The sequence below is a fragment of the Balaenoptera acutorostrata genome, chromosome 10 (assembly GCF_949987535.1).
Source record: "Balaenoptera acutorostrata chromosome 10, mBalAcu1.1, whole genome shotgun sequence".
NCBI lineage: Eukaryota > Metazoa > Chordata > Mammalia > Artiodactyla > Balaenopteridae > Balaenoptera > Balaenoptera acutorostrata.
This window is the reverse complement of record NC_080073.1, coordinates 649,810-677,539: the sequence shown is the minus strand read 5'-3', so window position 1 is coordinate 677,539 and position 27,730 is coordinate 649,810. Positions and strand designations below refer to the sequence as shown.

The window sequence follows — 27,730 nt, the reverse complement described above, 5'->3', positions numbered from 1 at the left end:
GGCTAAGGGTGGTTTGCTAGGGCGAGGCCCCCCACACCCGGCCCCCCTCCCAGCAGGCTCAAGCCCGGCCCCAGCACCCAAGGAGCCCCCGCAGGCAGAGGCAGCGGTGAACCCCAGCCAGCAGCCCACCTCCATCTCCTTGAGCACCGGGTGGTCCTCGATGCCGGGGAAGAGGACCCGCATGGCGTACGTGCGGTAGTCAAGGAACGGGATGCCGGCACCGTCCAGGTCGTTGGTCAGCTCGTGGATGTCCGTCTGCAGCTCCGCAAAGGCTGCAGCCAGACGAGGTGTCACAGCAGCTGCCCCGCCCCCCAGCACCCCCCACTCCCCCACACACACTCAGGGCCCCCCAGCACCCCCCACTCCCCCCACACACACTCAGGGTCAGGCCAGCCCCTGGCTCTGCCACTCGCCAGCTGGGTGACCTTGAGGAAATTCCTGTGCCTCGGTTTCCCCAGTCCTGACACAGAGGCTGAGTCCTCCTCCCCTGAACTGCTGCAGAATTCACCAAGATGAGAGCAGAGGCGGTGCCGGGATGGGGCCGAAAGGGGCCTCCACGTCCCGATCGGGCAGCAGGGGCCAGAGCAGCTGTGGCCCCCTGGCTCCGGCCACTGGGGAAGAGCGGGGATGAGGCCGGCTGGGAAGGGGCAGAGCCCTGCACGCCAACAAGCAAGCCCTCACAGCTCAGGCCAGGGGCCCCTGACACGCCCGCCCGCCCGCTCGCTCGCTCAGGGCGGCTCCGCTGCTTTCAGGACATTCCAGAGCCGTGAGGTGTGAGCCCTGCGGCAGCCCAAGGATGCGCTGTCTGGTCAGGAGCCAGAGGGGCACTGGGGATGCCAGGAAGGTTTCACGGGAGCCGGCCCTTCCCCCCCGGCACTGCTGCCTGGAGTCTGGCCACCTCCACCTGGCCGGCCCTGGGGGCCCGCACACACGCTGCCAGACACTGGCATCACAGGTCAGTCCAGACAGGACGGGCAGACGGTTGTCCTTGTCCCAGGAAGGCCCAGGCCGCTGCCTCCCACCCAAGCCCACAACACGCGCCGGAGCCCCTCGGGGGGCAGTCTGCCAGGGACCGAGGGGGCACTGGGACACGGGCCTTTGTCTTAAGACGGGCCGGGGTCCCGGGCAGACCGGACACCCCAGGCCAGTGGAATTAGTGACCACCCAGAGCCAGGCCTGTTAGGCACGAGGCCCCCCAGGCAGGGCTTCCGACCCCGCCCAGCCCCCTGCCCTAGTCCCCAAACGGGACGACGCCTGTCGTCTGCCCCAGGGCTGCCAGCGTTCACTCGCGGACCCTGCAGGATCCTCACGGCCTCCCCCACCCCGGCACCTGACACGCCAGGTGCCACCCGCGCTGCTCTGTTCACCCCTCGTGACAGCCCTGGACCCCGACGGGGCTCCCAGAGGCACAAGTGAGCCGGGGCTCAAGTGGAGCCCCCCCGCCTCCAGCTGGCTGGGGGCACCCAGCCCTGAGACCCATCTCCTGCCAGCCAGAAAGGCCAGCCGGGCTCGACAGAGGCCAGCACAAGCGCAGGCTGCTGCCTGGAGCCCACACGGGCACGCAGGAGCTGAACCCCCCAGGGCCTCCGCGGCCCCGGCCTGGGCGCCCACCGCTCAGCGCCTACCCGCTGGCCTCCCAGCAGCCGCGACCCCAATGCTCAGCACCGGCGGCTACAGCAGCATCTGCTCCCCGGGGACCAGCCTTGGGCCTGCTGGTCTACCGGACACATCGGTCCCCGGGGACAGCTCTATTCCAGCTGGAGGCCACCGTCCTGGCCCTTCCCGCCCACCCGCCGGCCCACCGTTCAGATTTCCGACGCCGCCCGCGGCCCCTGCCCTTCCCACTCCCTGGGCCGCCCCCATCTGCCCTTGGGGTCCACCTCTCGGTCGGGAGCTCCCGGAGGAGCAGGCTTGGGGGAAGGGGGCATGTGACCAGGTGTGGGGACGCCGAGCCTGCCCCCTGTGGCCGTCCTAGCACCACAGGGAGGGGGAACCGCAGAGGAAGGGGGTTCCTGAGAACAGAGTGAGGGCCTGGCTGGGCCCCAGACCCCGGCGAAGCCTCCCCGCCAAAGCGGCCTGAGCTGGTTTGCGTCACGTGCACCCCAGGGTGAGACAGACACCCCCCCGAGCGAGCACCCCGAGAGCAGAGGCAGCCCAGGCCCGGGTCTGGGTGCACACAGGGCGGCTGAAGACAGGGCCCCTGCCTCAGTGCCCCGCACCGGCCGCCGGAGGGAAACAGCCGCGCCAGCACGTGGACGAGCACGGCCCACAACCCCCGGGGAAACGGCCCCCCGCCCGGAGCGGGCAGGCCCAGCGCCCCCGCACCTGGTGCTACGTCCGTTCCACAGAGGAGGAGACCGAGGCACAGAAACGTCGTGTGCCCACCTGGGGTCCCACGGACAGGCTGGGACGCAAAGGGGGCTCTCTGGGCAGAGCCTGTGCTTCAAGCAACACCCCGTGACTGCCCCCGGTCAGGCCCCTGCCCAACCCCCGGACCGAGCCCGGCACAGCGAGGCCGTGCGGAAGGTGGTAAAGGGAGAGGAGCTGGCAGGCAGCGCGGGCCCAGCTCAGCGAGCTCTGCACCCCCAGCACCCCCCCGACCCTGGACGCCTCCCCGCGGCTCCCACCCACCTTCCTTGCACTCGAGGGCCACGCGGGACTCCAGGTTGTCCATCTGGAGCTGCAGGCGCTTGAGGGTGCGGTCGGCGTCCCGCGACTTGCGCTTGTAGGCGATGAGCACGGCCACGATGACCAGCAGCAGGAGGCCCCCGCCCCCGCCGATGCCCACGATGGCGGGCAGCGTCAGCAGGCTGTCCGAGTACACCTGCAGCACCCCCGGCGAGAACTCGAAGCCGCCGGCCCGGACCTGGGGGTGCAGGCCACTCAGGGGGCGCCCCAGCCCCGCACGGTCGGCGAGGTGGGGGCGCCGGCACCCAGGGCAGACGCTGGGCCCGCCAGGGGCACCAGGGAGGGGCTCCCTCTGGGTGGGAGGCAAGTCTGGGGCTTGCTCGGAGCAGGGGCTGCCCTACATGGGGCCCAGCGGGCCGGAGCTGCCAGGACACGCGGACGCACCGTGACCTTGTGCTGCCCGGTGAGGTTGGGCGACTCGCAGAGCAGCTGCGTCTCCGACACGGTGAGGGCGCAGGGCGTGGAGCCGACGAGCACCGTGTAGTTGAGCCGAGAGTTGCCGGGCGCCGGCGGCAGGAGGTTGCGGCCCTGTGGGGCAGCACGGGGTGAGCGGGGGCTTCGCCGGCCCCCCGCGCCGGCCCCCACACGAGCCCCGCCCCACCGAGCAGCCCACCTTGAGGATGAGGGGCGAGCCGGGCTTCAGCTCCAGGAGGCCGGTGGGGCTGAGCGGCTCCAGCACGGGGTCCGGGTAGTAGACGAAGGTCGAGGCGTTGAGCACCAGCAAGGCCCGGACGTCGTCCATGACAAAGCCCAGCTCGTCGGGCCGCTCGCCCAGCTCGGGCGGGCTGCGGGCAGGGTTGTCCACCGACGGGGCCCGGCACACCATGGTGGTGTCGTTGTACACTAGGCAGCTCTGGGGACGCAAGACAGGGACACCGGGCTGGCTGACCCGTGCAAAGCCAGGCTGTGACACTGCGGGGCTGCGGCCACGCCTGCACACGGCCCCCACCCCTCCCAGGGCCTCCAAGTGCAGCCGGGATGGCAGGAGCTGCGGGGGGCAGGGCCCAGTGAGGACTCACGTTCTCCCTCTCGACGCCTCCGTACTTGGCCCGGATGCGGGGTTCGCGGACGGTGGCCAGGTTGGTGCCCGTGACCGTTAGGAGGGTCCCTCCGCTAAAAGATGAGGGAGATGGAAATCACGGGTGGAAGTTCCGGGGCCCTCTGCCCCCGGCCCGGCACAAATGGGAGGGACCAGACACACCACCCGGCTCGCTGCAAGACAGCAAGCGGGTCAGTCTCTCAGCACCACGTTTGGCGGCAGGACCACAGGAGGGGGAGCGGAGGGCCTGGGTGCAGGCGCCCCACACCTGCTGCTGGTCTTTGGTGGCTCAGGAGAGGGGCTCAGGGCGGGCGGGACGGGGTTCGGGGGGGACTCCGTGGGCAGGAAGGGGATCGGGGGGCTCAGGGAACCTGGGATGGGGGTCGGGGGGTTCAGGGTGGGCTCCCACCTGTTGATGCTCCACTCAGGGTCAATCCTCAGGATGGTGGGGTCCTCGGTGTAGTTGTATTTGACCTCGGGATTGGTGAGCTGAGCGCGGTTGATGTTGATGACGATGGGGGCACTGCCGGGGCTCTGCCCGGGGGGCGTCAGGCATCGGATCTCCCGGGAATTCCTCCTGAGGATGCAGGTGCTGGAGCTCACCTCCGACGCCACCGAGCGCCCAGGCTCCACCACCAACAGGCTGAGCGCGAGCCACCAGCCCGCCCGCTGCGTCTGCCTACCTACGGCACAGGCCACAACGGGCCTGTCTCCAGGCGGGGCCCCCTTCCCCGTCAGCCCCTGCGAGGGGCCAGGTGCTGTCTGTGCCTACCTGGGCCGCAGCCTGGCCCTCTCCCCCGACGCTGCCCTGCGTGGGCGGGAGGTGTCCTAGGCTCAGCGTGGCTGGCTCCCCGGCTGAGGGGGGCAGGTCCTGCCTCACCACCTCGCTGCCCAGGTGGCCCCCACCCCCGGCTCCGCCTCCTTGGCAGCGTCAACCGGCAAGCCTGCCCGCGCCCCAGCTTGCAAGAGCCTGGCCCACGGGTGCAGAGAGCAGGCCTGCCGGGCGGGAAAGGGCTCACGGGCCTCAGAGCAGCCCTGCAGAGGCCCCATCAGTCACCCGGGGAGGGCGGGCAGGATGCAGCTGCAGGGCCCCTCCACGGGCGGGGCCCCTCCACGGGCGGGGCCCACGGCTTCAACGTCCTGGGAGGGCTGGAGGGACGCACACGACACACGCACCCCCCGCCCCCATCATCCCTGATCTGAAAACAGGCTAATCGTGGGCCTGGGCCGTGAGTGGGTGAAACGAGCTGGAGGGGCTGGGGGCGCTGGGTCCCCCGCCAGGGCAGCCGCCGGTCACCGCCTGCACCTGCCCCATCCCCTCAGTGCCTTCACCACAGCCGCCAGGCCCGCGCACAGCAGGCTGCAAACACCAATAATTAGTCTGATAACAGGTAATTACTACGAGAAAATATTTAAAGGCCCGCTCCATTATCATCCCTAATCTAAAATTATCCACTTCAGGGCTCCGGGCTTTTGATAAGTTTTCCTTTCTCCCTCTTAAGAATTTTTCTAAACGCGCTTCTCATGTTCCACGGGACTCCCCCAAAACCCAGGGCAGAGTGGCTGTGCCCGCCCCTCAGACCCAGGCCCCACCCACCACCCTGCCCTCCCGCTCCAGGGTAGTCTGCCTGTCTCTATGGTAACCTTCTCCGCCTCTAGGTTTCCATAGCGATCACCCTAGCCCAGCTCTCCAGAGCCCTCCAGCTTCCCAGGCGATGGGAGGGGGCACCAGCCATCTGAACCAACCACCACAAGGGGAAGGCAGCCTGTGCCTGGGGTCCCCGCTCCCCATCCGTCCACACCCCGTACCAGGAGAAGGAGCAGGGCCGGCCGCCGACAGACACAGCCACGTCGCTGCCTGCGTTCAGGTGGCTACCCTCGATGCCGATCCAGGTGCCCCCCGAAAGGGGCCCTCGGGCAGGACTGACACGGTAGAAGGTCGGCGTCTAGGGGGAGAAGGGACCTGCTGGAGCTCCAGGGAAGCGCCCGCATCTCCAGCCAGGCCCAGGCCTGCGCTCACTGGGTGTGAGACATCGCCCACAGGCAGGGCCCACGGCGCACGGGGGCCCCGGCATCAGGCCCCGGCGGCGACGGGGGAGGGGGCGGGGGCCCATCACTTGAGGCTGCCCGTGGCCCGGGCCAGCCCCCCAAGGAGAGCCCTCAGGGCCCCCATGGCGGCGGGAGCAGAGGGCCAGGCGGGCGGGCTTACCACAAAGGTGAAGCGCTTGGGCGACAGGGCGCGGTAGTGGGGGGAGCAGTCCCGCACGCACACCTCCACCAAGGCATCGTGGGCCCGCACCGCGCTGGCGTCCCCGATCTCGCAGACGATCCTGCGGGCACGGGGGGGCCTCAGCAGCTGTGGGCACCAGGCCCCCGCCGGCTCCCCCCGCCCCGCCGGCCACACTCACTGCTCAGCGCTGACGTACTCGCTCTCCACGGGGCTGCACAGCACCTTGCCCACGCGCACGCCCAACCGCACGTCCTCAAAGCGCAGCCCCAGGTTCTCGCCCGTGATGGTGAGCCGCGTGCCTCCCTGCCGCGGGCCCGTCTCAGGGGACAGCTGCGGAGGCAGAGGCTGGGACGCGGGCCAGGCGCTCGGAGCACCCCCGACGCCCCCCAGGCCCGGGAGCCCTGCCCACCTTGAGGATCTTGGGGTCGGCGCAGCGGCTGCTGCCGTGGCGGGCGTGCATCCAGGCAGCGGGCGAGTCCGCGGGGCAGTGGGGGCGCAGGGAACAGCGGCGCTCGGCCACGCACCAGCCGCACTCGAAGCGAGGGTCGGCCTTGAGGCAGAGACCGCAGCTCTCCCGCAGGGCCGGGCACTTGTACAGGTGGGCTGCAGGGAGCGGGTGGGCGTCAGCGGCCACCCTCGGCACCGCCCCCCAGCCGCCCCACCCAGCTTACCCTGGATGTTCTGCGGGTTGTCGATGACGAAGTGGCCGTTCCACACCACGGACAGGTTCACGGGCAGGTCACTGACGTCGTTGCCCTCGTAGGAGTACTGCGGCGGCAGGAGGAGCCGTCAGGCCACACGGCCCGAGCCCGGGCCGCTCCTCAGGGCCTGTGTGTCCCTTGTGGCCACCTGCGGGACCGGCCGCTGGGGGCCCGGGCTCAGCAGGGCGGGGTCTGGGGGCCAATCTGGAGGCAGACTCCCCACAGCGCTGCCCGCCTGCGGGCCCGCGGAGGGGGCTAAGCGTCTGCTGCCCCACCCGGGTCCCCCTCTGCACAAGCACAGCCACGGCCCCCAACCTCCAGCAGCTACAGGGGCACAGCCTCCAGGGTGAGCCCCCGCCAGGAAACCAGGACTCCCCGCACCCCTTGGACACATGTCAGGGTTACTCTGTGAACCTCGGCTTCGTCTCCCAACGGGCTCAACGAGCCCTCCTCTGGGACTGCCCTGAGGTGCGAGACATGTGTCCCCTGTGCCCTGGCAGCCCCGACCCCAGGCTGGGCTAGGCTCAGGGACTCAGCCCTCCCCGGACGCCCAGCTGTGTCCCACTTCCTGCAGTTGAAGACCTGCGCTCCACCCCAGGGCGATTCATCATCATCTTATCTGCAGGGATGTAATTGGATCCTATCAAACTCCCTGACGCTCTCTTTCCCCTTCACACAAGAGCTGCAAGGAAGATAAATGTGGGCCTAGGGGGGCGGGGGTGCAGGGACAGAGGTGACAGAGGCTCGGGGATGGGGGAGAAGCCGAGAGACAGCTGGCCTCCGGGACGCGCAGAACGCAAGGAGAGGGCGCAGGCAGCCGGGCCAGGGGAGCCAGAGCGAGAAGCAGGCGGAGGGTGGAGCCGAGAGGAGGCAGAAGGACGGGACAGGCAGGCAGGCTCGGGGAGCCTGGGGCCCGGCCGAGTGGCCGACCTGGGCTGGGAGACTGTGCTGACCGCTGGACCCCAGCCGCCCCTGCCAGGACAGAGCTGGTGGGCCAAGGGTCCACCACCTCTGCAATGGACCCTGACCTCCGACCTTATGCCCCTCCGCAGGGTTCTGGGGGCCTTGCAGACGGCCCAGAGGTACCCACTCCCCACTCAGGGCCTTGGCTAGCCCGGGAAGCCCACTGCTCTCCTGAACAGATGGGCAGACCGAGGCCTGCTGGCAGTCACGGGGCGAGCCGGGGGAGCGAGGCACAAGCCGGCCTCAGGACCACCCACTGGCCCTCTCCCCTCGCCCACCAGGAGGTTCTGGCCCTGCAAAGACCACCGTCCCTAATCCGTGGGACGAGTTAGACCTGAGGCTCCAAAGGTGGCTGCCTGTTGGCACGTCTGGGTCGTGGGAACGCCCCGGCCACCACGCACGGCTTCTGTGTCCGGACACAGGACGCCTTAAAGGGGCCGGTGCTGTCACCCTGACCTCGGCCCCCAGGGACACGCCCCCACGCCCTCAACCCCAGCCCCCTCACCCAGGTCCCCAAGACGGCACGCAAAGCCACGTCTGAGACACGCTCCCTCCAAATGCTGGCGTGGCTCTGGGCGTGGCCCCTGCAGCCTGCTCAGCCGGGCCCAGCTGAGAGGCTGGCAGGGCCTGGGAGCCCGAGGTGCCCCCCGAACAGGGCGTGGCAGACCTGACTACGCGCAGCCCTTTTGCTAAAGCAGAAACACGGCGCTCGGGGTCCTGGCGGCCCCGCCCACGCCGAGTGGACCCACCGAGGAGTTCTGGCACTGCAGGCTGGAGCTGTTGAAGCGCAGGGCGGCGACGCGGGCCGGGCCCCCCGGGAGGTGGAACAGGCACTCATAGCCCCGCTGGCCCGACTGCGGCTGCGGCAGGTTCCGGGCGGCCAGGGTGATGGGCTTCACCACACCCACCGGCACGTAGATCTGGGTGGAGGGCAGGATCTGCGGGCAGTCCTGGGGGACAAGGCTTCGGCTGAGCCGGGGTGGAGGCTGGCGGGCGGGCTGCGAGGAGCCCGAGCTCCTCCAAGACAAGCGCCCCGCGCCCATTTTACACACCGGCAGACTGAGGACGTCGATGACAGCCAGCCGGGCCCGGGTTCCAGGCTGCACACTGTGACCTGGGCAGGCCTGCCCCGGGGGCCCGAGTGCCCTGCCCCGGGGTCCTAGGACCCCACCAGAGGGGCCCCATCTGGCAGCAGCCGAGAGGCCCCTGAGGCAGAAGCAGGAGCAAGTTCTCAGCTGGGGGCCCAGGGAGTAGGTAAAAATAGCCAGAGCGAGCAGAAAAACAGCCCGGCCCCCAGGACCAGCGTTTCAGCAACACTAACTGATGCAATGGCCTGGCTTCCCTTGCAGCAAGGCTGCAGCGACCGTGGAGGAGCCGGCCCGCGGGAACCCTGCGAAAGGTGCTTTAAATAGAGACACTGAAAACAGACTGCAATCCCCACGCCCCATGGCAGCTCCCGAGGCACCACGGGCCGGCTCTGCAGAGGTTTCTGGGGCCCCTGGGGGCACTGGGGGGGCACAGCTAGCAGGGCAGGGCTGGCAGGCTGACTACGGACCGCCGGGTCTGCGGCTGCCCTGACGGCCACCTGCTCACGGGGCACTGACCGGCATGTGGGCTCCGTTTGGGGCTCAGGCTGCAGCCCTGCGGGAGCTGCCGGTGTGCACGGTGGCCACCTGAAAGGGCGCCCGTGCCAGCCCCCAGCCCAGGGACGCCCCCGCTGCCCCTCCACATCCCTCAGCAGCCCCAGCTCGTCCTGGCCACCAGGTCCCACTCCCACTGTCCCTCGACCTCGCACCTTCCCTCTCCACTGACACCAGCTCTGCTGCTGGGAGGCCAGCACCGCTGTCTGTCCCCCCGTGGGTCTCGGGGTGCAGGCTCCACGCCCCCGTCAGGCCAGAGCCTCCCTGTGGCTGGGCCTCGGCACCTCATGACCCCAGCCATGGACGGGCGTCAGCTCGGGCCTGGCCGCAACCCCCTTGAGTGGCCTGAGACCAGGCTGAGCCAGAGGCAGCCGGGAGCTGATAAGCAGCGTGGACGCAGAGGCTCCGCCATCCAAGGAATTCAGGGCCTATGAGTGAATGAGGGACCACGACTCCGTTTTCATAACTCAAGTCAGGTTCCCCTAACCTAGAACCCCTCCGCTCACACAAATCAGGGACGTGTCTGGAAGACTGACCTCCACTCTGCTCGCAGGGGCACCGGCCTCAGGCCCAGAGCCTCCTGGTGACAAGGCTGCCAGGGGGAGCACATGACCCTGATCCTGGGGAGGCTGGGTCTGGGTGCAGGCCACCTCCCGGGGCTGCTCTGCTCTGGGGCTGCTCCACATGGGACCCCTGCCGGGCCACCCCGTCCCCACCATGCTCTGGTGGCCCCCCCGGCCGAAGCCAACCAGGCAGACGCGGGAGCACAGGGACCCCGTCCCACCCTGGGCGGGAAGCAGGGAAACGCTGGGACTGGGGCCCTGAGGCCTGAGCACGAGCTGGGGAGGGGTCGCCCAGAGAACCAAACCTGAACCAGGGATGGGGGGACTGTGGCAACGTCACACTCCTTAGGGACATCCCCACGCAACCTGGGATTGGCTGAGGAGGGACCGTCCGTGAAGTCCATCCCCAGACAGCCCCCCTTGACCCCCACCAGCCCCCCAACTCCGCCTGACTCAGGCGAGCTCCCGAGCAGGGTCTACCCCTGCTTCTCCCTGTCCCGGCCGAGGACCATGCCAGCCCTCCCCGAGCGCCCCGCCGGGCGGCCTGCTCCGCTGGAACAGCTCAGAGGGGCAGAGAGCTCAGAGACAGCCAGTGAAGACCGGGCCCCCACCTCACACGTCCATTCTGCTGCCACCCCCAGCTGGCTCAGCCCCCCAGCTTCCTGCTGCCCCTGCCCCCTACCCCACCCCCAGGACCCCTGGGCCAGCTCCTCAAGCAGGACGCACACCTGGGAAGCCCACCTGCCCACCGCGTGTCCCCGCCCGCTCTTGGCCCGCCCCCGCCACTGCCGTCTTGTCCTGTGTATCGTCACCGGGGAGTGGAAGAACCAGGGCCCACGGGAAGGGGCGGGGCGGCCAGGGCAGGTTCTGTGACGGGGCCCCGTGCCTGCGGCATCCTTCAGCCCCAGGCAAGTGCGGCCCAGATGCAGCCCCCAAGCGCCCCATGGCTGGTGGGACTCACACCCTCCTACCCCATCCAGCCAACAGATGTGGTATCTACTGCAGAGGCAAGGCCTGGCATCAGGTCCTGGCTCCACACCCGAAGGCTGGACGCGGGGAGCCCTGCCCCCACCCCCTGCCTGGCAGGCCCGGGTCAGTCCGGCCTGGTGCTCAGCCCCACTGCTCATGATAAAGTCAGCGCCTTGCTCGGCTCCAAAACAACTACTACCTGATGGCTACTGACAACCACGCAGCCCTGCAAGCGACTCCAGGAATGACCAGCCGCCTGCACCTCGCCCAGCCAGTTCCGTCCATGTGGACCCAGCCAGACACGCTCCCAGCTAGTTCCTGGCGCACTGGGAGGACGGTCCCTGCCCTCATGGTCCCCGGACGTGCCCTGGGTCTGAGGTCCCCAAGCCAACGCCAATGGCTGAGGTCCCCAGGCCAATACAGCCCCGGAAGGCGTCCCCCTATACGTTCCAGCCAGCATCCCCACCACCCCCAGACGGCACCCAACTCCTCCACACCTCCGAACCCAGCCCCCAGGACGCCTTACCTCGGACACGTTGACGCGGCCCTCCAGGAAGGCACAGTCGGCGGCGTTGTGTGTGCACACGTGGCGGTACTTGCACCAGTGGCAAGGGAAGGAGCCGCTGACGCAGGACAGGCAGCTGCAGGCAGAGGGCGGGTGGTGAGGCCGCAGCCTGGGCCCCCACCTCGCTGCCGATCACGGAGCCGCCCCAGGGCCTTTGCACAGGCTGCTCCTCACTGCTCGGAGCTGGTCTGCTTCTGCCCGCCGGGGCTCCCCTCCCTCCTCCCTCCATTGCCTGACAGGCCGACAGAACCTCTCAGAGACGCACACGTGTAAAGCCGGTGCCAGGCCACGCGTAACCATCAGCACTGGAAACACATTAGTGCGGCTGAGAAGCGCATTTTAAAATCCACCTTGTTCTAATACTCTAAGATTTAAACGTAGGTGGAGTGGCTGCTGCAGGCTGAACGGCCGTGGGAGACGTCACCTCCCCGACCAGAAAGCAGGCTCGCCTGGCAAGGGCCTGATTCGTTCCAACGTGTCTCCAGGGCCTGGACAGGCCGCACAGCCCACACCTCACCTCACCGTCCCTGTAGCTCCATGTAACCCACCGCCCTGCCTCTACAGAGACCCTCGACCCCTCGAAGCCTCTGGAGCACAGCCCCTGCCCCAAAGATTCCGCCTGCCCAGCATGGGGAGGCTGGACCCCGGTGCCAATAACACCCAGGCCCACGGTGGGCGCCCCACGAACAGCCAGGAGGGCGTCAGCCTGCAAGTCAGTCGACGAACGAAGACACGACTGAAAAATTAAGCGCCTCGGCTCGAGGCGGACCCCCTCCAGGCCCAGTGCTCTGGACCCCGTGGGACGAGCAGGGGGCCCTCAGCTCCTCCGGTTCTTCCTCTGAGGCTGGCGTGCTCACAGAAGACCAGAGGCCCGGGGAGAGCACCCACGCCCGGCTGTCCGTGCCCCAGGGGCTGCCCGACCCAGAGGGGACCCGGACCCCTCCTGCCCCAGAGCGGCAGGCATCCAGGGCCTGAGCCCCGGCTGGCCGTCCCCTGCCTGGACGATGCAGCAGCGCCCCCAGCTCCCTGCCTGGCTCTGGTGCCCGTGGCCCACTCCCCACACGAGGGGAATCAGCACACGTCACACCCCAGCTGCCGCTCCCGCCACCCGGCCTCAGGCCTCCCCATCGAGGCCCCGTCCTGGCTCCTGCGACCCGACCAAGCGTTGCCCCGCGGGACGCTGTGCAGAAGGCCAGAGACACTCACGACTGGTGGACGCTGCAGTTGTAGAAGACGAAGTCCACGGATGCAAACTTCTTGCCCGTCTCCTTGGACTTCAGGTAGAGCTTGACCACCCGCTGGTCTCCTGTACCAGCAGCACAGGTTCCGTCACCAGGGCCCCGGGGCCGCCAAACCCAGGAGCCCCGCGCAGAAAAAGGCCTCGCCGAGGACCCTCCCAACGGCCAAGGGCACGGCCCCCGCCCCCCACCCCGCAGCCCTGCAGTGCCTTCCCCTGACGCCCTCCATGGTCACCACAGGACGCCCACCCACTGTCCCAGTGACCGTCCACCCCCGACAGGAGGCCCCCGCGCTGCCCAGGCCAGCCCACTCAGCCTCACCCTGGCCCCGTGTGATGGGCGCCACCTCCCGCGCGGAGGGGGAGCGGCAGTGAATCCGGCCATCCTCCAGGACGCCCTCAGACTCCGTGAAGTCCTCGAAGGAGCAGTTGACGCCGGCCGAGAGGTCAGGCACATTCCAGGCCTGCAGCACGAGCTGGGCGGCAGGGGGACAGGGTGACCGGCCCATCCCCCTGTGCCCCCGCGCCGCCCCGTCCCGTCCCCAGTGGCCGCACTCACCGGAACCTGAGACGTGGTCACGGACACGTTGCGGGGCTGCACGGTCAGCTGTACGCACTGCAGCAGGTCCGCGGCGAAGCGCTGGGGCTCGGCCGCCCGCTCGCAGGCGTCCCGGCGGGAGCAGCTGCGGGCAGAGGCGTGGGGCGGGCTCGGACGGGAGGCCAGCGGAGCCCCGGGCCCACCCTGCACCCCGTCCGGACCCAGGAAGCTGGGCTCCTGTCACTCGGCGGGTCACGGGAGCCGGGCCCCCAGGCTCCCAGCGAGGCCGCCGGGCCCCCTGCCACCCCCACGGCCTGTGCGGACTCACGTGCTGTGCAGGACACACCAGCCGCAGTGGGGGTCCCGTGACCCCAGGCACAGCTCACACGACGTGTACTGCACACAGCTCTCCACGGGCACCCGAGTCACCTGCACGAGGGGCCTCGGCGTCAGGTCCCTTCGGGCCCGTCCCTGTGCCCCACACACCAGGGAGCCCCCGTCTCAGGCCTTCCTCCTGCTTCGTCTCTCCAAGGGCCAGTCCTGGGTGACCCTGACCCGGCCAAGCCACGCCAAGCAGGCCGGGCCGGTCTCCAGGGAGCGCGTTGGTGTGGGCGACAGCTCTGGCCAGTTCCTCTCACTCAGCTGCACCCCAAGCTTCCCAGGGGAGCCGTGGGCACTCCAGCCCCAATCCTGAGCCCGGACGCAGGCAGGGCGCCGCTTACCCCAACCTCGCCGGCTTGGCCCGAGACACAGAGCGACCGAGTAACCCGACAGCGGGAAGGGGCAAAGGGGAAGGGAGCCACCAGGACGGCAGGGGGCCCGGCCCCACCTGCACCCCTCCGGCTGCCACAGGGTCACCAGGTGGAGCAGAAGGGCAGAGGCCGGCTCCAAGCAGGCTGGACCAGAAACACGGTACGTGACCTTGACGAGCTGGCCGGGCCAGAGCCCGGGAACTCGGGGGCCCCAACGGACACCCCAACCCCCCAACATCACTACCCTGAAAACGCTCTCGTTGAGCATCTGCTCCCGTGGGTGTGCAGTCGTCCAGGGACCGGGGGCAGTTCCAGACCCCTCTGGGGCAACCCTGGAGGCTGGCTGGACAGGGAGGGCCCCGCCCAGCTCCCCGGGGCACCCACCTGCTTTTCCGTCATGGCGTACAGGTACTGGCGGTCAGGGCTGAGGACCAGGTCACGCAGGATGGGGCTGCCCTCTTGGGCCACCACACTCTCGTAGGCCAGGGCCGGCCGGCCACCGGGGTTCGCCAGGTCCACCAGGATCTGCAGCAGCGAGACCCACGTGGTGCTGCCCCAGTGCCTTCCAGCCGCTGTCCACTCCCAGCCCAGGTGTGGGGTCGGGAGCCCCCCCAGCCACCCTCCCAGCCCTTGAAGAATAAGGCCGAGCCCCCCCGCCCCGCCACGCCCAGGAGCTGGTGCAGGATCAACTGCGGCCGGCAGGCTGGTCCCGGCCCAGCCCCTTCGCCAGGCGTGGGGGTCTCTGGGGGCTGGAGAAAACCGCAGCCTGCCACCCACCACCCATCACGAGCTGCACAGCCACATCCAGGGCAGAGGCGGCAGGAGCCCGGGCGGCCTTCCCTGGGGCCAGGCTGGGCGTCCCCATGGCCGAGGAAGGGCTATTTGTGCAGAGGGGAGGGGGCACGAGGGGCGGCGGGCCCGCAGGGGCGTCCAGTGCAGCCGAGAAGAGAGACCAGGAACCTCCCAAGTGGGAGGCAGTGGGAGCCGGGTCCGAGAGAGGGGGCACCCCCAGCACGAAGGTGGGAGGGGGGGCGGACGTCGCATGCATAAGGAAATACACTGTCTACGTCCCGAACACGCTGGGGCTCACTCAGCCAGCTCTCGCCCGCTGCGCTCGACGCTGCAAGTATTTTTAGTTGCTTTTACCAAACAAACGTATTTAATTAACAGCGAGAGAGCCGAGGGGCTTTCCAGAGACGGGACACGTGGGGCGGCCGGCTCAGCCCGCAGGCAGGCTCCCGGGGCCGCCGGCCCACCTCCACCTTGGCCCAGCGCCCCTCCTTGGCTCCTCACGCTGACTGGACAGGGCAGGGCAGGCCTGACCGGCTAGGCGAACACCGCTAGCTCGGGCCAGCTCCATGGCGGCTGGGAGAGGGCGGCCGGCCGGGGAGGCCACGGGGAAGGGGGAGGGGAGGGCCACATTCCTGAGCGCCCGCGGCCACCCCCCCACTTCCGCTCAGCTGCCGCCCCGCCGGGCAGGCAGGCTTAAGTCAATCCAGACCCGGAAGAGCCGAGTCCGGCGCCTGCCGGCAGGGGAGGCAGCCAGGACTGGGCCGAGAGGGAGGAGGGGGGCAGGGGGCTTTCAGCAGCCCAGCCTCAGCCCCCGCGGGTAGGGCCTGGAGGGGACCCCAGCCTGCACCCCCAAACCCCAGAGCCTGCTGCCCTGCTCTCACAGGGAGCTGACTGGGCCCTGGCCACAGAGGCCGGGAGGCCGGCCTCTGCACCCACACCGCCTGGGCCCAAGCCCTGCTCAGGCGCGTCCCCGCTGTGGGGCCTCTGCCTCAGGGTCCCCCACACACCCCGGGCGACGGGCGCCTCCCCCCACACCAGAGCCACTCCGGGGACTAAATGACCCAGCAGAGGGTGCCCGGGGGGCCAGGCCCCGAGGCAACCCCCAAAACCCAAGGGCCGGCCACAGAGGCGCAGCAAGGCCAGGCTGGACCGCAGCCAGGGAGCAGGGGGCTGGACGGCCAGAGGGCAGGGCAGGGCACCAGTGGGGACCCAGAGCTCCAGACCCATCTCAACACAAATGGGCCAAAGCAGGGTCCTCTACACCTCTTCCCTGCAGGCGCCTCCACCCGCTGCAGCCCCCCTGGAGCCCAGACCTGACACTGCCGGCCCCTGGGACTCCTGGGACCACCACACCCCTGGCCCTCGTGCAGGGGGCGCTGAACTGGGACACTGCCGGGCCCCAGGCTCTCCCACCCAGACCCCCGGGGCCCGACCCCTCCCCGTTCAGGGCCGAGGGCGCGGGCTGGGGCATGGACGTCGCATCAGGGGTGCCCCCACCCCCCCGTAGGGGACAAGGGAGACAGTTCAGGGAAGGCGGGCACCTAGGGGAAGGCACAGTCCCGGGCAAGGTGGGAGGGCGGCTAGCCCATCTCCAGAGCGCCCCCGCCCCCAGGCCCGCCAAGCGCCGCGACTCGACAGGCGGCTCCCAACAGCTGTGGCAGAAGTGTGCTCGTCCAGCTGTCCATCGCCACGCGCCCATCTACCCCCCCCTGCCCTGCACTGGGCGGCCCCAGCCCTTAAACCCGCAAGGCTCCCCCGTTTCCGGAGGGCACGGAGCAAGGGGGGGCCGGGGAGGCACGGCCCACAGGCCAGTGGGTGGACATGCCCCACTCCGTGCGCCGTGCAGCCCCGTCCAGGCTCCGCAGGAGCCCCGCACGCGCACGAGACAGACGGGCTTTCGGCCAGTCCTCGGGACACACCTGCCGCGGAGCCTGGTTTTCGGGCTGCAGAGCCCAGGCAGCACCGAGGTAAACGAAGGCCCACAAGGACCTGCCAGAGAAACCCCGGGCTCCAGACCGCCCGCTGCAGCTGGGGATGCAGCGTCTGCTCCAAAAGTGGGAGGAGGGATGCGGCAGGCCACCAGGAGGGCGCTCCGGGGAGAAGGGGCGTGCAGGGCGGGTACGGGGCCCAGCAGCTGGCAGGACAGCGGGACACACACCACCAGCAGCGCACGTGCTGACGCCACACCCCTGCCCACAGCTGTCACTCGAGGGCCACCCACCTGGGGCGGCCCACCCCGGACTCCTCGTCCCCTGGTGTCCTCCCTGACCTCCAGCTGTCACCGCTGTGCTCTGCAAACCTTCCCCCGACGACCACCAGAACTCTCCACTACCAGCTGAGAGCCCTCCTTCCCCAAACCCAGCTCGGTCCCTCTGGCTTGAGCGGAGCCGTCCAGCTGCCCTGGCACGCCTGCCGGGCTGCACCAGGCCCAGAAACCCACCCAGCCCGGCTCTGACCCAGACCCTTGGCCCCTGCTCACTTCTCCACCGGGGTTGTCCCTATCCCTCTGTACAAGGGGGGGGGGGTCCCCTGGATTCTGAGCTGGGGCACAAGGGCTGTCAGTGCCCCCACGAAGGGTTTGGGCCCCAGCAGCCTCTGGGAGCCAGGGCCAGGCAAGACGCTGACCACGGGCTGTGCACCTACTGCCACCACGGGCCCACCGCACCCCACAGACAGGCCAGGGAATGGGTTCACCTCGGCATCCCCAGGCCAGCAGGACCCTGGGGCCCAGGGCCCAACAGACAGGAAGTCCTGCACAGGGACCCCTGCCCAGGGCCAACGGGAGGGGGCCCCTGGCCCTGGAGGGCCCAGCCCTAGGCTGGGCCAGCTGGCTGACCCAGACCCATCACCGCGAAGCCCTGGCCAACGGCTGCGGGCAGGCAGCTGACGGCCCGGCCAGGTCAGCTGTCTGTCCAGCCCAGAGCCAACAAAGGGTCCATTCTCCAGGCCGAGGGCGGGTGTGGGCACCAGGGAGGATGTCTGGGCCGTCCAGGCTGCATGCCAAGGCCGGCACGCGCCCTAGCCCCCGGAGGCAGGGGGCTGCCCGGCTTGGCCCCTTCCGGGAAGGGCACGTTCCCTGTCCTGCCCACCCCAAGACAGCAGCCCCCGTGTCTATCTGCAAAGTGGGGCTGCCCTGGCTGAGCAAGACTCCTGGTCTCCGGACGGGGATGGGGGTGGGGAGTAGGACAGGCCCTTGGGTCGGGGAACAGGCAGAGAACGGGCAGCGGCCAGCAGGCCACCACGGTGCTGGGACTTCACAGGCACCCCCTCCTCCTGTAGATGCAGCGGCCAAACCTGTTCCCCGCCCCCAGGAGGCAGGGTGGTCCAGGGAGGGGCTACCAGGGACAGGAGCCCCTGCCACCCCCTCCTTCCCGGACAGGGCTGAGGCGCCCCGATGGGCCCAGCTCCCAGACCCCTCCCCACCCCCTCACAGGCCACCACAGCCTCCCCCCTTCTCTGACTGGGGGCAGGTTCCAGGCCCCTTCCTGGGTCCGTTCTCAGAAAGGCCATGAGGAATTTGATACTGGAAAAGCAATTAGCAATTTCCTCTTGGCAGTAATTAGGTAATTAAAACATGATTTGCAGGAGGCCTGATGGTTGTAATTGGGCCAGATACACCTGGTAAGGTTGGGGCATGGGGACCCAGGAATCTCATCTTTCCTATTCTCAACCCTCAACACGCAGACAGGAGAGCAGGGACCAACCAACGCAAGCAGTGGTCCTCCCTGACCCTGTTTCCTCATTTGCCCACAGACACCCCACTCACAGAACTGTGAGAATTAAGAAACTCACAGCTCCTAAAAGCGGAGAGGCCAGCCTAATCGGGAGCTGCTTGGAGGTGGGCCCCCAAGGCTGAGCCCTGCCAGGGGGAGGAGGTGACAGCTGTCCTGGGGAATCTGTCCCACTGCTTATGGAGGCTGCAGAAAGTTGGGCCAGGAAGCAGCTGCGATCGTACAGCCTTCCATCACACGGCAGTGACACGGCCAGGGTGCCGCCGCGGCTTGAGACTCAAGTGGCGCCAAGGCCGGCCACGGATGCCGCAGCAGGCAGCAGTGACCACCTGGCCAGATGTCCCCGCCTCAAACCCAAGACCCACCTACCCACTCTACCCCCTCTGCACCAGCAGCTGATGCAGCCCCTCCACCTTCCCAAAACCACCACTGCCCTCCAGCTCCGTCCCCAGGCCTGAGCTCTGCAGCCTCTGATGACCACCGCAGGGTCACCAGTGATGTGTCCACCACACACAGAATAAGCCCCAACCCCCTCCAGCACTGCTCTGTCCCCAGCAGTGCTAGGGCACCTCTGAGCTGTGCCCTATTGTTCCCACCCCCCCCAGAACGCCCTTCCCGCGCACTCCACAGCTCCTTGGCCTATTCCGGCCTCCGTACCCATCTCCTGGGCTGCCAGGGGCTCCCACTCCCCACCGCAGATAGGTCCTGGAGGGCAGAGCCCTGTCTGCCCAGGGGGCAGGGGTCCTGCACTTTGTGGGCGGTAACCTTGGGCCCTGTGAGGCCACCCCCACCAGGCTGGCCCTGAGCCTGGGCACTCGGGGGACCAGGCACAGGAAGGCCACTGCCGGCCTGCACCCGAGGACATCATTCTTTCCAAAGGTGCCCCGGTGCTGACGCTGGGCCTAAGCCTGACCAGCCAGACCCCGTAGGGAGGTGGACCTGGGGCAAGACCCCTGTGGGCAACCCTGCTGGCCGCCACTGCATGTGCCCTGGTGCAACACTGGCTCTGGGGTGAGGGCTGAGGTGGGTCGGACAGACCCACAGGGTGACCAGCAGGTCCCTGTGCCCGCTGGCTCAGCCCGCTGCAGCCAGCCACCCTCGAGAGCCAGAGAGACGACATCACGTCCCCCAGGACACAGCAACATCCGGGGCACCGTGCGACGCCACCCGCAGGTTCCGGGGACCCCCGCCCTGGGTGGGCAGGGGCAGTGCACCCACGGGGCCCCACGGGCACAGCAGCTGAGACACGCAGGAAGCAGGCGGCTGAAGCCCCTCCACTCCCCACCGACAACTCCTCGGGCAGGGAGCACCGCAGGGACCCAACACCGTCCACGAGCAGGGCTGCGTGGTGACCGCTGACCCACCCCCCGCCGGGCGCTGGAAACGGCAACACAGACAGAAACGTCACGTCCGCCCAGAAGGAGGGGACGTCGTCAAGAGTGTCTGGAGCACAGGACGCCCCCACGGCACGGGACTGACCGCACAGCACAGGTGAGTCTCGCAGGGTGCTGAGCGGAGGAAGACGGACGACGTGCCGGGGGACTCGGGCCACAGCCAGGCCCAGGGACGGATGGTCAGGCCTTGAGGGGACCCACGGGAAGGGCAGCGCCCGAGTAGGCGCCCGCCGTGCTCTCCTGTGACACTTCCCGGGCCGGGCGCTTTCCTGAGGGCGAGTAACCTTCAGAGTGGATGCCAGTCACAGGCCAGCCTCACGCAGGACACCGGATACCACCCTGCCCCCACCCCCAGAGGCCACGTGCACACGCTCGGGGCTTGAGTCTCAGCACCGCGACACACAGGCCACTGGAGGGCAAGCTGCTAGAAATCAACGCGTCCTCCAGACACACGAGACGAGCCCCACGGGGGTGCAGGCAGCAGGCCGGGGGTGGGACCCAGCCAGCTCCCGCCAGCATCTCTCAAGACGTCAGCGTCCCCAGCGCCACGGGGCCTCCCCCACCCACCTCCCGCACAGGCCTGGGCTTTGGGGAGCAGGGGTCTCCACTGATGCACCAAGCAGGAGCAGGGACCCTGCGGACAGGCCGCCCTGACCGCCCTGATGCAGAGACCTACCCACAGCCACTCGACTTCCAGGGCCTCTGAGTTTCAGAATCCCAGGGAGGGCGGAGGGGGGGCCGTGAAGGGAGGGGCTGCCATCTTTCAGAGGCAGCTTCTAGAGATCAAGATCTCTGGGAGGGTAAAGGACATTCCCGTCCCGGCAACCCAGGCCCAGAGCGCTGCACTCGGCAGGCACACAGAGCACTGGTGCCCGAGGGGCCGGTGGCCAGGCCACCCCAGGCCCGCTCTGGGGACAGAGCACTGAGACCGCAGCCCATGGTCTCTCCTCCCTACGGGATCACCGCACAGGCAGCAGTGTGAACCCACTGGTGGGCCCAGCCTGGGAGTCCAGCTGCGCTGCCCCAGGGCCCACCCCGAGGCCCGGCGCCCCGTGGGCACCCCCGCCGCTCAGGCTGGCCCACAATGCTTTCTTAAAATGTAGATTAGCTGCCAACACTTAACAATCAAGAGACATCACACAAAACACAGATTTTCAGGTTCTCTCGAAAAACCGGCTACTCAGGGGGAGGGGGCCGTGTTCCTGCCTGGTATGGCCACCAAGCGGCAGGGCCAGCTGTGTCCCCAGCGCAGTCTGGCCCTGCAGCAGTGGCAGGACAACTGCCCTCACCAGGCCCATGCCGCCAGCTGGGGAGTGGCAGGGCAGGCACCCCTTGCAGGAGACCACAGCCTGTGCTCCAACCCCCCACTCCCCCGCGGGCACCCAAGGACCCGGAGGCCACCGGGCAGGGGAAGCACAGGAGGGGACAGGCAGGGCGGAGGTCTGGGGGTGTCAGCACAGGAGCATGACGGCCTCTGTTGGGGTCGGAGGGGCAGGTGGCGGGCAGGGCCTCTGGGGAAGGGCAGAGGACTCAGGGGGCACCCCAGCCAGCCCTCAGCAGCTCAAGTTGGCAGCTCTTAAATTAATCAGCTACAATTTTACACAACACCGTTCGGAGATGGCCCAGAGCCAGCCACGTCCCTAGGGCTGCCCAGTCGCTTTTTAAAGCCCGGGAAAGACCGGACGTGGGGAGGATGGGGTGTGTCAGCGCAGCGGGCCTGTCCCTGGGCCAAAGGTGCGGGCGAGCCCTCAGGCCCAGGCTCCCGCTCGGGGCAGACAGAGGACACGAGACAGGGAGACAGGGCTCGCGGCTCACGTGGTGGGGCCAGGCCCGGGCAGGAAGGGCCTGGATTTCAACCCCGGAGACAGAGCCGAGGGCCCAGCCCGCCCCAGGCCCGGAGGAGACAGCCAGGCAGGCCAGCAGGGAGGGGGCACCGTGCCGGCTGGAGCGCCCCCTGCCCTGGCTCCGGCCCCTGGACCACAGCCGCACCCACCCCCGGGCTGGGTCAGGATGACATGAGAGGAACGAGGCAGGGGCGGGAATTCTGCTGCCGAAGGCCAGGCCCGGCCGGGGAGACGTGGGCGCCAGCAGGGAGCAGCGTCCTTCAAGCGGGCCAAGGCCAGAGGCCTTGCCTGGGGACCTCAGGAGGTCCAGGAACCGGCGGGCCAAGGGGACGGGAGCCCAGGCCTAGGGGCAGGGAGGGGACACCCCTCCCCCCGGCCCTCACACTGCCCCAGGCCCCAGAGCGGGACAGAGAGGCCCAGAGAGAAGAGGGCTGGGCCACCCACGAGACCTGGTGCCCGGGCCGCAGACTGTCCCCCGCCCCACGGGGCAGGGGCGCGCAGCGAGGAGGGGTGCGGGGGGCCGGTCTGGGGGCGAGGGGGCAGAGCCTCAAGCCAGCACAGCCCCTGGGTGCGGCCGACCCCACACACCCGAAAAAGGGTGCCGTCCACTCACGCGGTGTGTGGTGCCCGGCTGGATGCACCGGGGTGGATGGTGCCCTGGTTGGCAGGTGCGGGGGAGGCGCAGAGGGACGAGGGGACCTCAGCTGTGGCCTCCTCACTCCCGAAGCAGCCTCTTCTCACAGGAGGGCCCAGGCCACCCCCGCGGGCCACTCTCGGGGCCGCACTTTCCCCTCGGTGGGACCGGGGCAGGGAGCGAGACCGGCAGGCGGCAGGGGGAGTCCGCGCTGGACTAACGCCTTCCCCCGGCCTCACAGGGAGGCTGGCTACTGTGGGACAAGACGGTGCGGGGCCAGCTGCCCGCCCGCCCACCAGCCATCAGGAGGGCCCCTCCCAGCCCCTGGAGCCCGGCCTTTGGCTTGGTGACAGGCTCTGGGGCCTCGCAGGAAGGTCTCCAAGTGCTTCACCCGCCGCCAAACCCCACGGGGGCTCTTGCCGCAGTGGGGCAGGCCCCGCCAGGCACAGCCCACCAGCGCACACCCACGGGGGTCCATGGCCCCTCTCCTCTGCTCCCCCAGCCCTGGGGCAGCGGCAGCGAGCTGTGAGCTGGGTGAGGCCCCACCCCTAGCAAGGGAGAGTGCCCTTCACCCAGGGCGCAGGCAGGATCCGACACCAGGGCCAGGACGGGGGGCACAGGGGCTGGCCCGGAGGGTGGCAGGGGCCAGAGCTGGGCTGCCACCAGCCCAGAGGCCCCCAAGCGCTGTGAGCAGAACTCCGCGGCACCCGGCCCGGGGGGCCCTCGGCCAGCACGGCCCCCACTGCCCAAAGCCCTTGCTTCAGGCTTATTTCACAGGTGGGAAAGCTGAGGCTGGGGGCAGGGCCCTTCCCAGAGGCCACAGAGCCAGCCGGCGGTGGGACGTGATTCCCAGGGCACCCAGCATGGCAGGGACAGGAGACACCCCGCCCCGCAAGCTCTGGGAGCAGGCAAGGCTCTCGCTGGCCCCGGGCCCAGGCCCCACCCCCGGGCGCACGCCGGCTGGGGAGCTGTGTCAGCAGTGGCCTCCGCACGGCTGTTATTTCATGCACCGGGCCCCGCCCCTGCGCTGATCCTCGGGGCTCCCAGGCACCCCCACCCAGCTGTGCCCCGGGAACTTCCTCCACAGCAGGCCGGCCCTCCCCTGGCCTGGTCCCTACCCACCCACCAGGTCGTGGCTGAGCCTCGGGGGGCTGCTGCCCCAGGAAGCCCGCCCCTGCCCAGCCCAGCACCGGCTCCGCTCAGCCCAGCACCTGCCGGCGGGGACGGAGACCTGGAAGCACGGGACCGGCCCCGCCCCAGGGGCCCACGGAGGGGCCCAGGAGCTGACCTCCACTCCAGAGCACCCCAGCAGTGGCGCCCCCCTTGCCCTGCCCTCGGCCTTGCCGTCTCCCTGCAGGATGGGGCCTCCCTCCAGGGCAGAGTGCTGCCTCAGCAGACACCGGATCCCGGGAGGGGAGGGGGCCCCACAGGCCTGCCCCGCCCCCGCCGCCCACACCCGTGGGGAGCAGGGCCAGCAGCTCCGGCGTCACCAGGCCCCGACGCCCAGCCAGGGCCTCGGGCCGGACGCGGAAGCAGCCCACAGGGAGCGCGAGGGGACGGAGGCGGGCGCTCAGGCCCGGCCCCTGAGCCCCTGGAGGTCACCGGGCCTGGCACGGGGGAGCCCCCGCCCCGTCCACTGGCACACAGAGCGAGGCAGCTCGCGCTCTGCCGGCCCAGGCTGACCTTGCGGATGCGGCCGCTGCGTGTGCCCACGAACACCACGGTGCGGCCCCGGTAGTCGTAGGCCGCCACAGCGGTCAGGCCGTCGTCCTTGTCCACGAACAGGGGCGTCCCCTCGATGGTGACCGTGCCGCCCAGCGGCTGGTTGAAGTCCTGCCCGCAGAAGTCGTCGTCGATCTGGAGAGGCTGTGGGAGCAGGGGAGGGTCGGGGGTGAGGCCAGGCGCCTTGGGCCCTGGGGGGCAGCGCGGCCAGCACCGGCCAGCTCCCCTCACCAGGCTGGGGCGGGGTCTCAGGGGCCGCTCTCCAAGGCCTGCACAGGCCACACGTGGGGCAGCGGCCTGGGGGCAGCCTGTACAGACCTTGGTAGGGGGGGGGTCAGGGATTCCTGGACCCACTTGACAGATGGGGAAACTGAGGCCCTGGAAGCCACTCGAGGCCCAGGAGCAGGCGCCGGGGGTGGGCACCTCTCACACACACCAGGCACAGGCCCTGCATCCACCGCTGGGGGGGAGCAAGCAAGAGGCAGCCTTGGGTGTGGGCAGCGAGGGGCCAGGCCTGCTGCACAGTGAGGCCGCACAGGCGGTGGCCAGGGACCGGTGGGGCACTAGGACGGCTTACTCAAGACAGAACACAGCGTTACACCTAAAAGGCAAAGGGAGGGGCCGGCTGAGAGAAGACCACTACGGTCAGAGAGGAAACAATCGATAGCGTGAGGTTCCGGAGAAGGGCCTGGGAGGGCAAGGCAGACGCCGGGGGCAGGGGGAGGGGGTCTGGGCGTCTCCGCTGCAGCAGGCTGGGGGTCTGAGGTTTGCAGCGCGCGAGGTCACCGATGCAGAAGGAGCACGGGAGGCGGGGTCAGGGCTGGGCCAGGGGAAGAGGGGCCAGTGGAGATGCCGGGGGCAGTGGGGCCCATGCCCAGGCAGGGGGGACCAGCCGTGGCACAGGGCGTGCAGAGCACACAGCGATCTCGGCAAGCGCTGGCCCTCCGAGCCTCGGTCTCTGCACCTGTACAATGGAGACCAAACGCCTTCCTCGAGGGGCTGAGGGGAGGATGGGCGATGCATCAGCCTTGTGCACCTGAGGCCGAGGTCTGGAGGGCAGCCCTGCCACGATGGGGCCCCGCCACACACAGCAACAGATGTGAGAAAGAAGGGCCACCCCACCCTGCTCTGAAGACAAACCAGGACGGAAATGGGAAAACTGAGGCCAGAGAGAGGCCGGGCTTTCCCTAGGCCACAAGCAAGTCCCGGGCGGCAGCATCAGAGGGGCTAAGGCCTGGCGCTGGAGGTCCTCTACCCAGTGGCCCTGAACAGGTCCCTTACCCTCTCTGAGCCTGGGGTCTTACTCAGAGAAACAATGGGTCCTACTGCCTGGCGGTGTGCAAGAGACACTCCCCAAAAAGCAGCTGGCCCCTAGAGGACCCCGTCAGGGCCTAGAGATGGGACTGCCGGCTACTGAGCACCCAGCTCCCGGGCATTCAGGCCGCTCCCAGGTCAAGTGCATGGCCAGGCGCCCAGGGCAAGAGTCAGAAGAGCCTATCAACAGGACACAGAGGGAAGGAAGACGGTGTCTGCCGTCCACCTGACCCTGGTCTGGCCCCAGCTCGCCCCTTACTGGCCGTGTACCCTGGGCAAGTCACCCCACCCCTGGGCAACCTTGTCTCTGAAATGGAGACAAGATGGGGCCCGCAAGCACCCAGAACAGCACCAGGCGCGTGGTCAGAGGGGCTCCGCCCAATGGCCGCGGGGGCTCGTGGACTCGTGGACACGGTCACGTCACCCCGTCTTCTAATGGGCAGGACAGCCGCAGCCCAGGTGCAGCCCTGAGCCTGGGAGACGGGCCGGCAGCGGCCCCCAGCGCAGGGTGGGCGCCACGCGACGAGCGGTGGGCGCCTCGTTGCGGGACGGCGGGAAGCTCACCGAGTTGATGCACCCCAGCTCCTTGTTCAGCAGCCAGGGCAGCGAGAGCTTGCCCTCGCCGCGGTAGCACGACTGGATGCGCTCCTTGATCTTCTCCTTGATGGCCCTGAGGGTGAAGAGGCACAGCACCGACTCCCGGGGCGGCTTCACGCGGTTCTTCTGGCCCTGGGCAAACACGGTGAACAGCACCTCCTCGTCCTCGGCCAGGCCCAGCTGGCGGGCCAGGGCGCGGCCAGGCCGACTCAGGTAGGCGTCCTGCACCAGGCGGTACTCCACGCCCGCCTGCTCGCAGCCGATGGGGAACTCGACGTAGGAGTAGAACTTGGGGTCGTCCACGCACAGCCGCACGATCTTGGACGTGAAGAAGTGCTCGCCGGCGGCGTCGGGCGAGGTCAGCTGCGTGTCTAGCTGCAGGGTGAGGTAGTAGACGAAGTGCTCGCTGCGGAAGCTGTACACGTAGTAGATGTCGAAGGCCGGGAACTTGGACAGCGTGTCCGAGGGGATCTTCAGCTGCGAGGACACGAACTCGTCCTGGTACACGAAACCGAACATCTCGGCATCCTCCTCATTGGCCATGAGCCGGCGGCTGGACAGCGTGGGGAAGTACTCGGACTTGCCGTCGATGGGCGTGCCCACGAAGAGCTTGGCCTGCGCCTGGCCGGGAGGCCCGGCAATCAGCACGCCCGCCATGCTGCCTGCCTCGCGCACGCCCGACAGGTAGTGCTCCTTGCGGTGGTGGGGCTCGCCCAGCTTGAAGAGGTCGTCCAGCCGCAGGAACTGGCAGATGCCCTGCGAGGCGCTGCCACAGGCCAGCAGGCGGTTGGCGGCCTGGTCCAGCAGCAGCAGCTTATTGACGTTGTCGGTGCTGCCCAAGCCGTGCGGGCAGGACTGCACGCTGGGCGGCGGGTAGCACTTCTCATTGTCCTCCACGGGGCCCGTCACGTGCGCCCGCAGCAGCGTCAGGTTCCCCGACAGCTTGTAGATGCGGTTCACGGCGCCCACGTACACCTCGCCCGTCTGCTCGTGGACCACCAGGTGGGTGAGGGCCCAGTCACTGGCCGTGAAGGTGCGGAAAGGGGGCTGTGGACCCCCACCCGCCCGCGGCGCGGCCCCCAGCAGCAGCAGCAGCAAAAGCAGTGGCGGCAGCAGCGCCCGTGGGCTCAGACGCGGCAGCAGCATGACGGGCTGCGGCCTCGGGCTGCGGCGCTCAGGTCCTGCAGGGATGCGCTTCACGGGGCCGGGAGCCTCAGCCCTGTGGGGAGAACGGGGGACAAAGTGTGTGAGCGCCAGCAGCCCTCACGTGCCCACACGCACACGTGCCGTCACCGAGCTCCACGCGCCCATCCTCCTCTGGGACGTCCCAATTCTGGGGCGTGACCTAACTCTCCAGGAAAAGCCCGAGGTGCAGGAAGCGCACCTCCCCACCTGGAACCCTGCAAGCAGCTAAACCAAGCCTAGGACCTGCGGGCAGCACGGGCCACACACGCTCCATCGCTGCCTGGGCCACCGTGGCCGGGTGGAGGAGAAAAATGAACCCAGAACAAGAAAGCGGGTGACAAGGGTTCAGGGTCTATATCGGGAGCCCCACCAACACCCAAACCTGGAGGCCATCACCCTCTGACTCAAGCCTCCCCACGCCCTAGGGAGCAAGACCCCCAGCCCCAAGCTCCCAAGGCGGGTGACCACCTCTCTGCCCGAGGCCCTGGGCAGTCCTACTCTCAGGGAGACAAGGAAGTTCGGGCGGGGCCGGCAGAAGGCGGGCCAGTCACACTGACCCCAGGGCTGCTCCCTGCTGACCCTGACCCAGCCCCCAGCCCTGCACCTCCCACCCATCATCCCCACCCCCAGCC

At 69.2% G+C, this 27,730-nt stretch overlaps 1 protein-coding gene across 1 annotated transcript in view; it reads right to left on the bottom strand.

The window, feature by feature from the left end:
• PLXNA1 (plexin A1) overlaps positions 1-27,730 on the bottom strand; it is a 46,650-nt gene that overhangs the window by 14,950 nt on the left and 3,970 nt on the right. The window contains exons 2-21 of the mRNA XM_057554735.1: positions 25,881-27,132; positions 23,964-24,146; positions 14,270-14,410; positions 13,462-13,562; positions 13,155-13,278; positions 12,918-13,071; positions 12,565-12,664; positions 11,320-11,434; positions 8,371-8,571; positions 6,629-6,725; positions 6,367-6,560; positions 6,136-6,287; positions 5,937-6,057; positions 5,537-5,673; positions 4,137-4,304; positions 3,708-3,801; positions 3,302-3,541; positions 3,073-3,216; positions 2,632-2,866; positions 130-272 (exon numbers count right to left, since the gene is read on the bottom strand). Of these exons, the coding sequence (XP_057410718.1) occupies positions 130-272; positions 2,632-2,866; positions 3,073-3,216; positions 3,302-3,541; positions 3,708-3,801; positions 4,137-4,304; positions 5,537-5,673; positions 5,937-6,057; positions 6,136-6,287; positions 6,367-6,560; positions 6,629-6,725; positions 8,371-8,571; positions 11,320-11,434; positions 12,565-12,664; positions 12,918-13,071; positions 13,155-13,278; positions 13,462-13,562; positions 14,270-14,410; positions 23,964-24,146; positions 25,881-27,059 (4,023 nt within the window). The 5' untranslated portion in view covers positions 27,060-27,132. The remainder of the gene's footprint in view (positions 1-129; positions 273-2,631; positions 2,867-3,072; positions 3,217-3,301; positions 3,542-3,707; positions 3,802-4,136; positions 4,305-5,536; positions 5,674-5,936; positions 6,058-6,135; positions 6,288-6,366; positions 6,561-6,628; positions 6,726-8,370; positions 8,572-11,319; positions 11,435-12,564; positions 12,665-12,917; positions 13,072-13,154; positions 13,279-13,461; positions 13,563-14,269; positions 14,411-23,963; positions 24,147-25,880; positions 27,133-27,730) is intronic.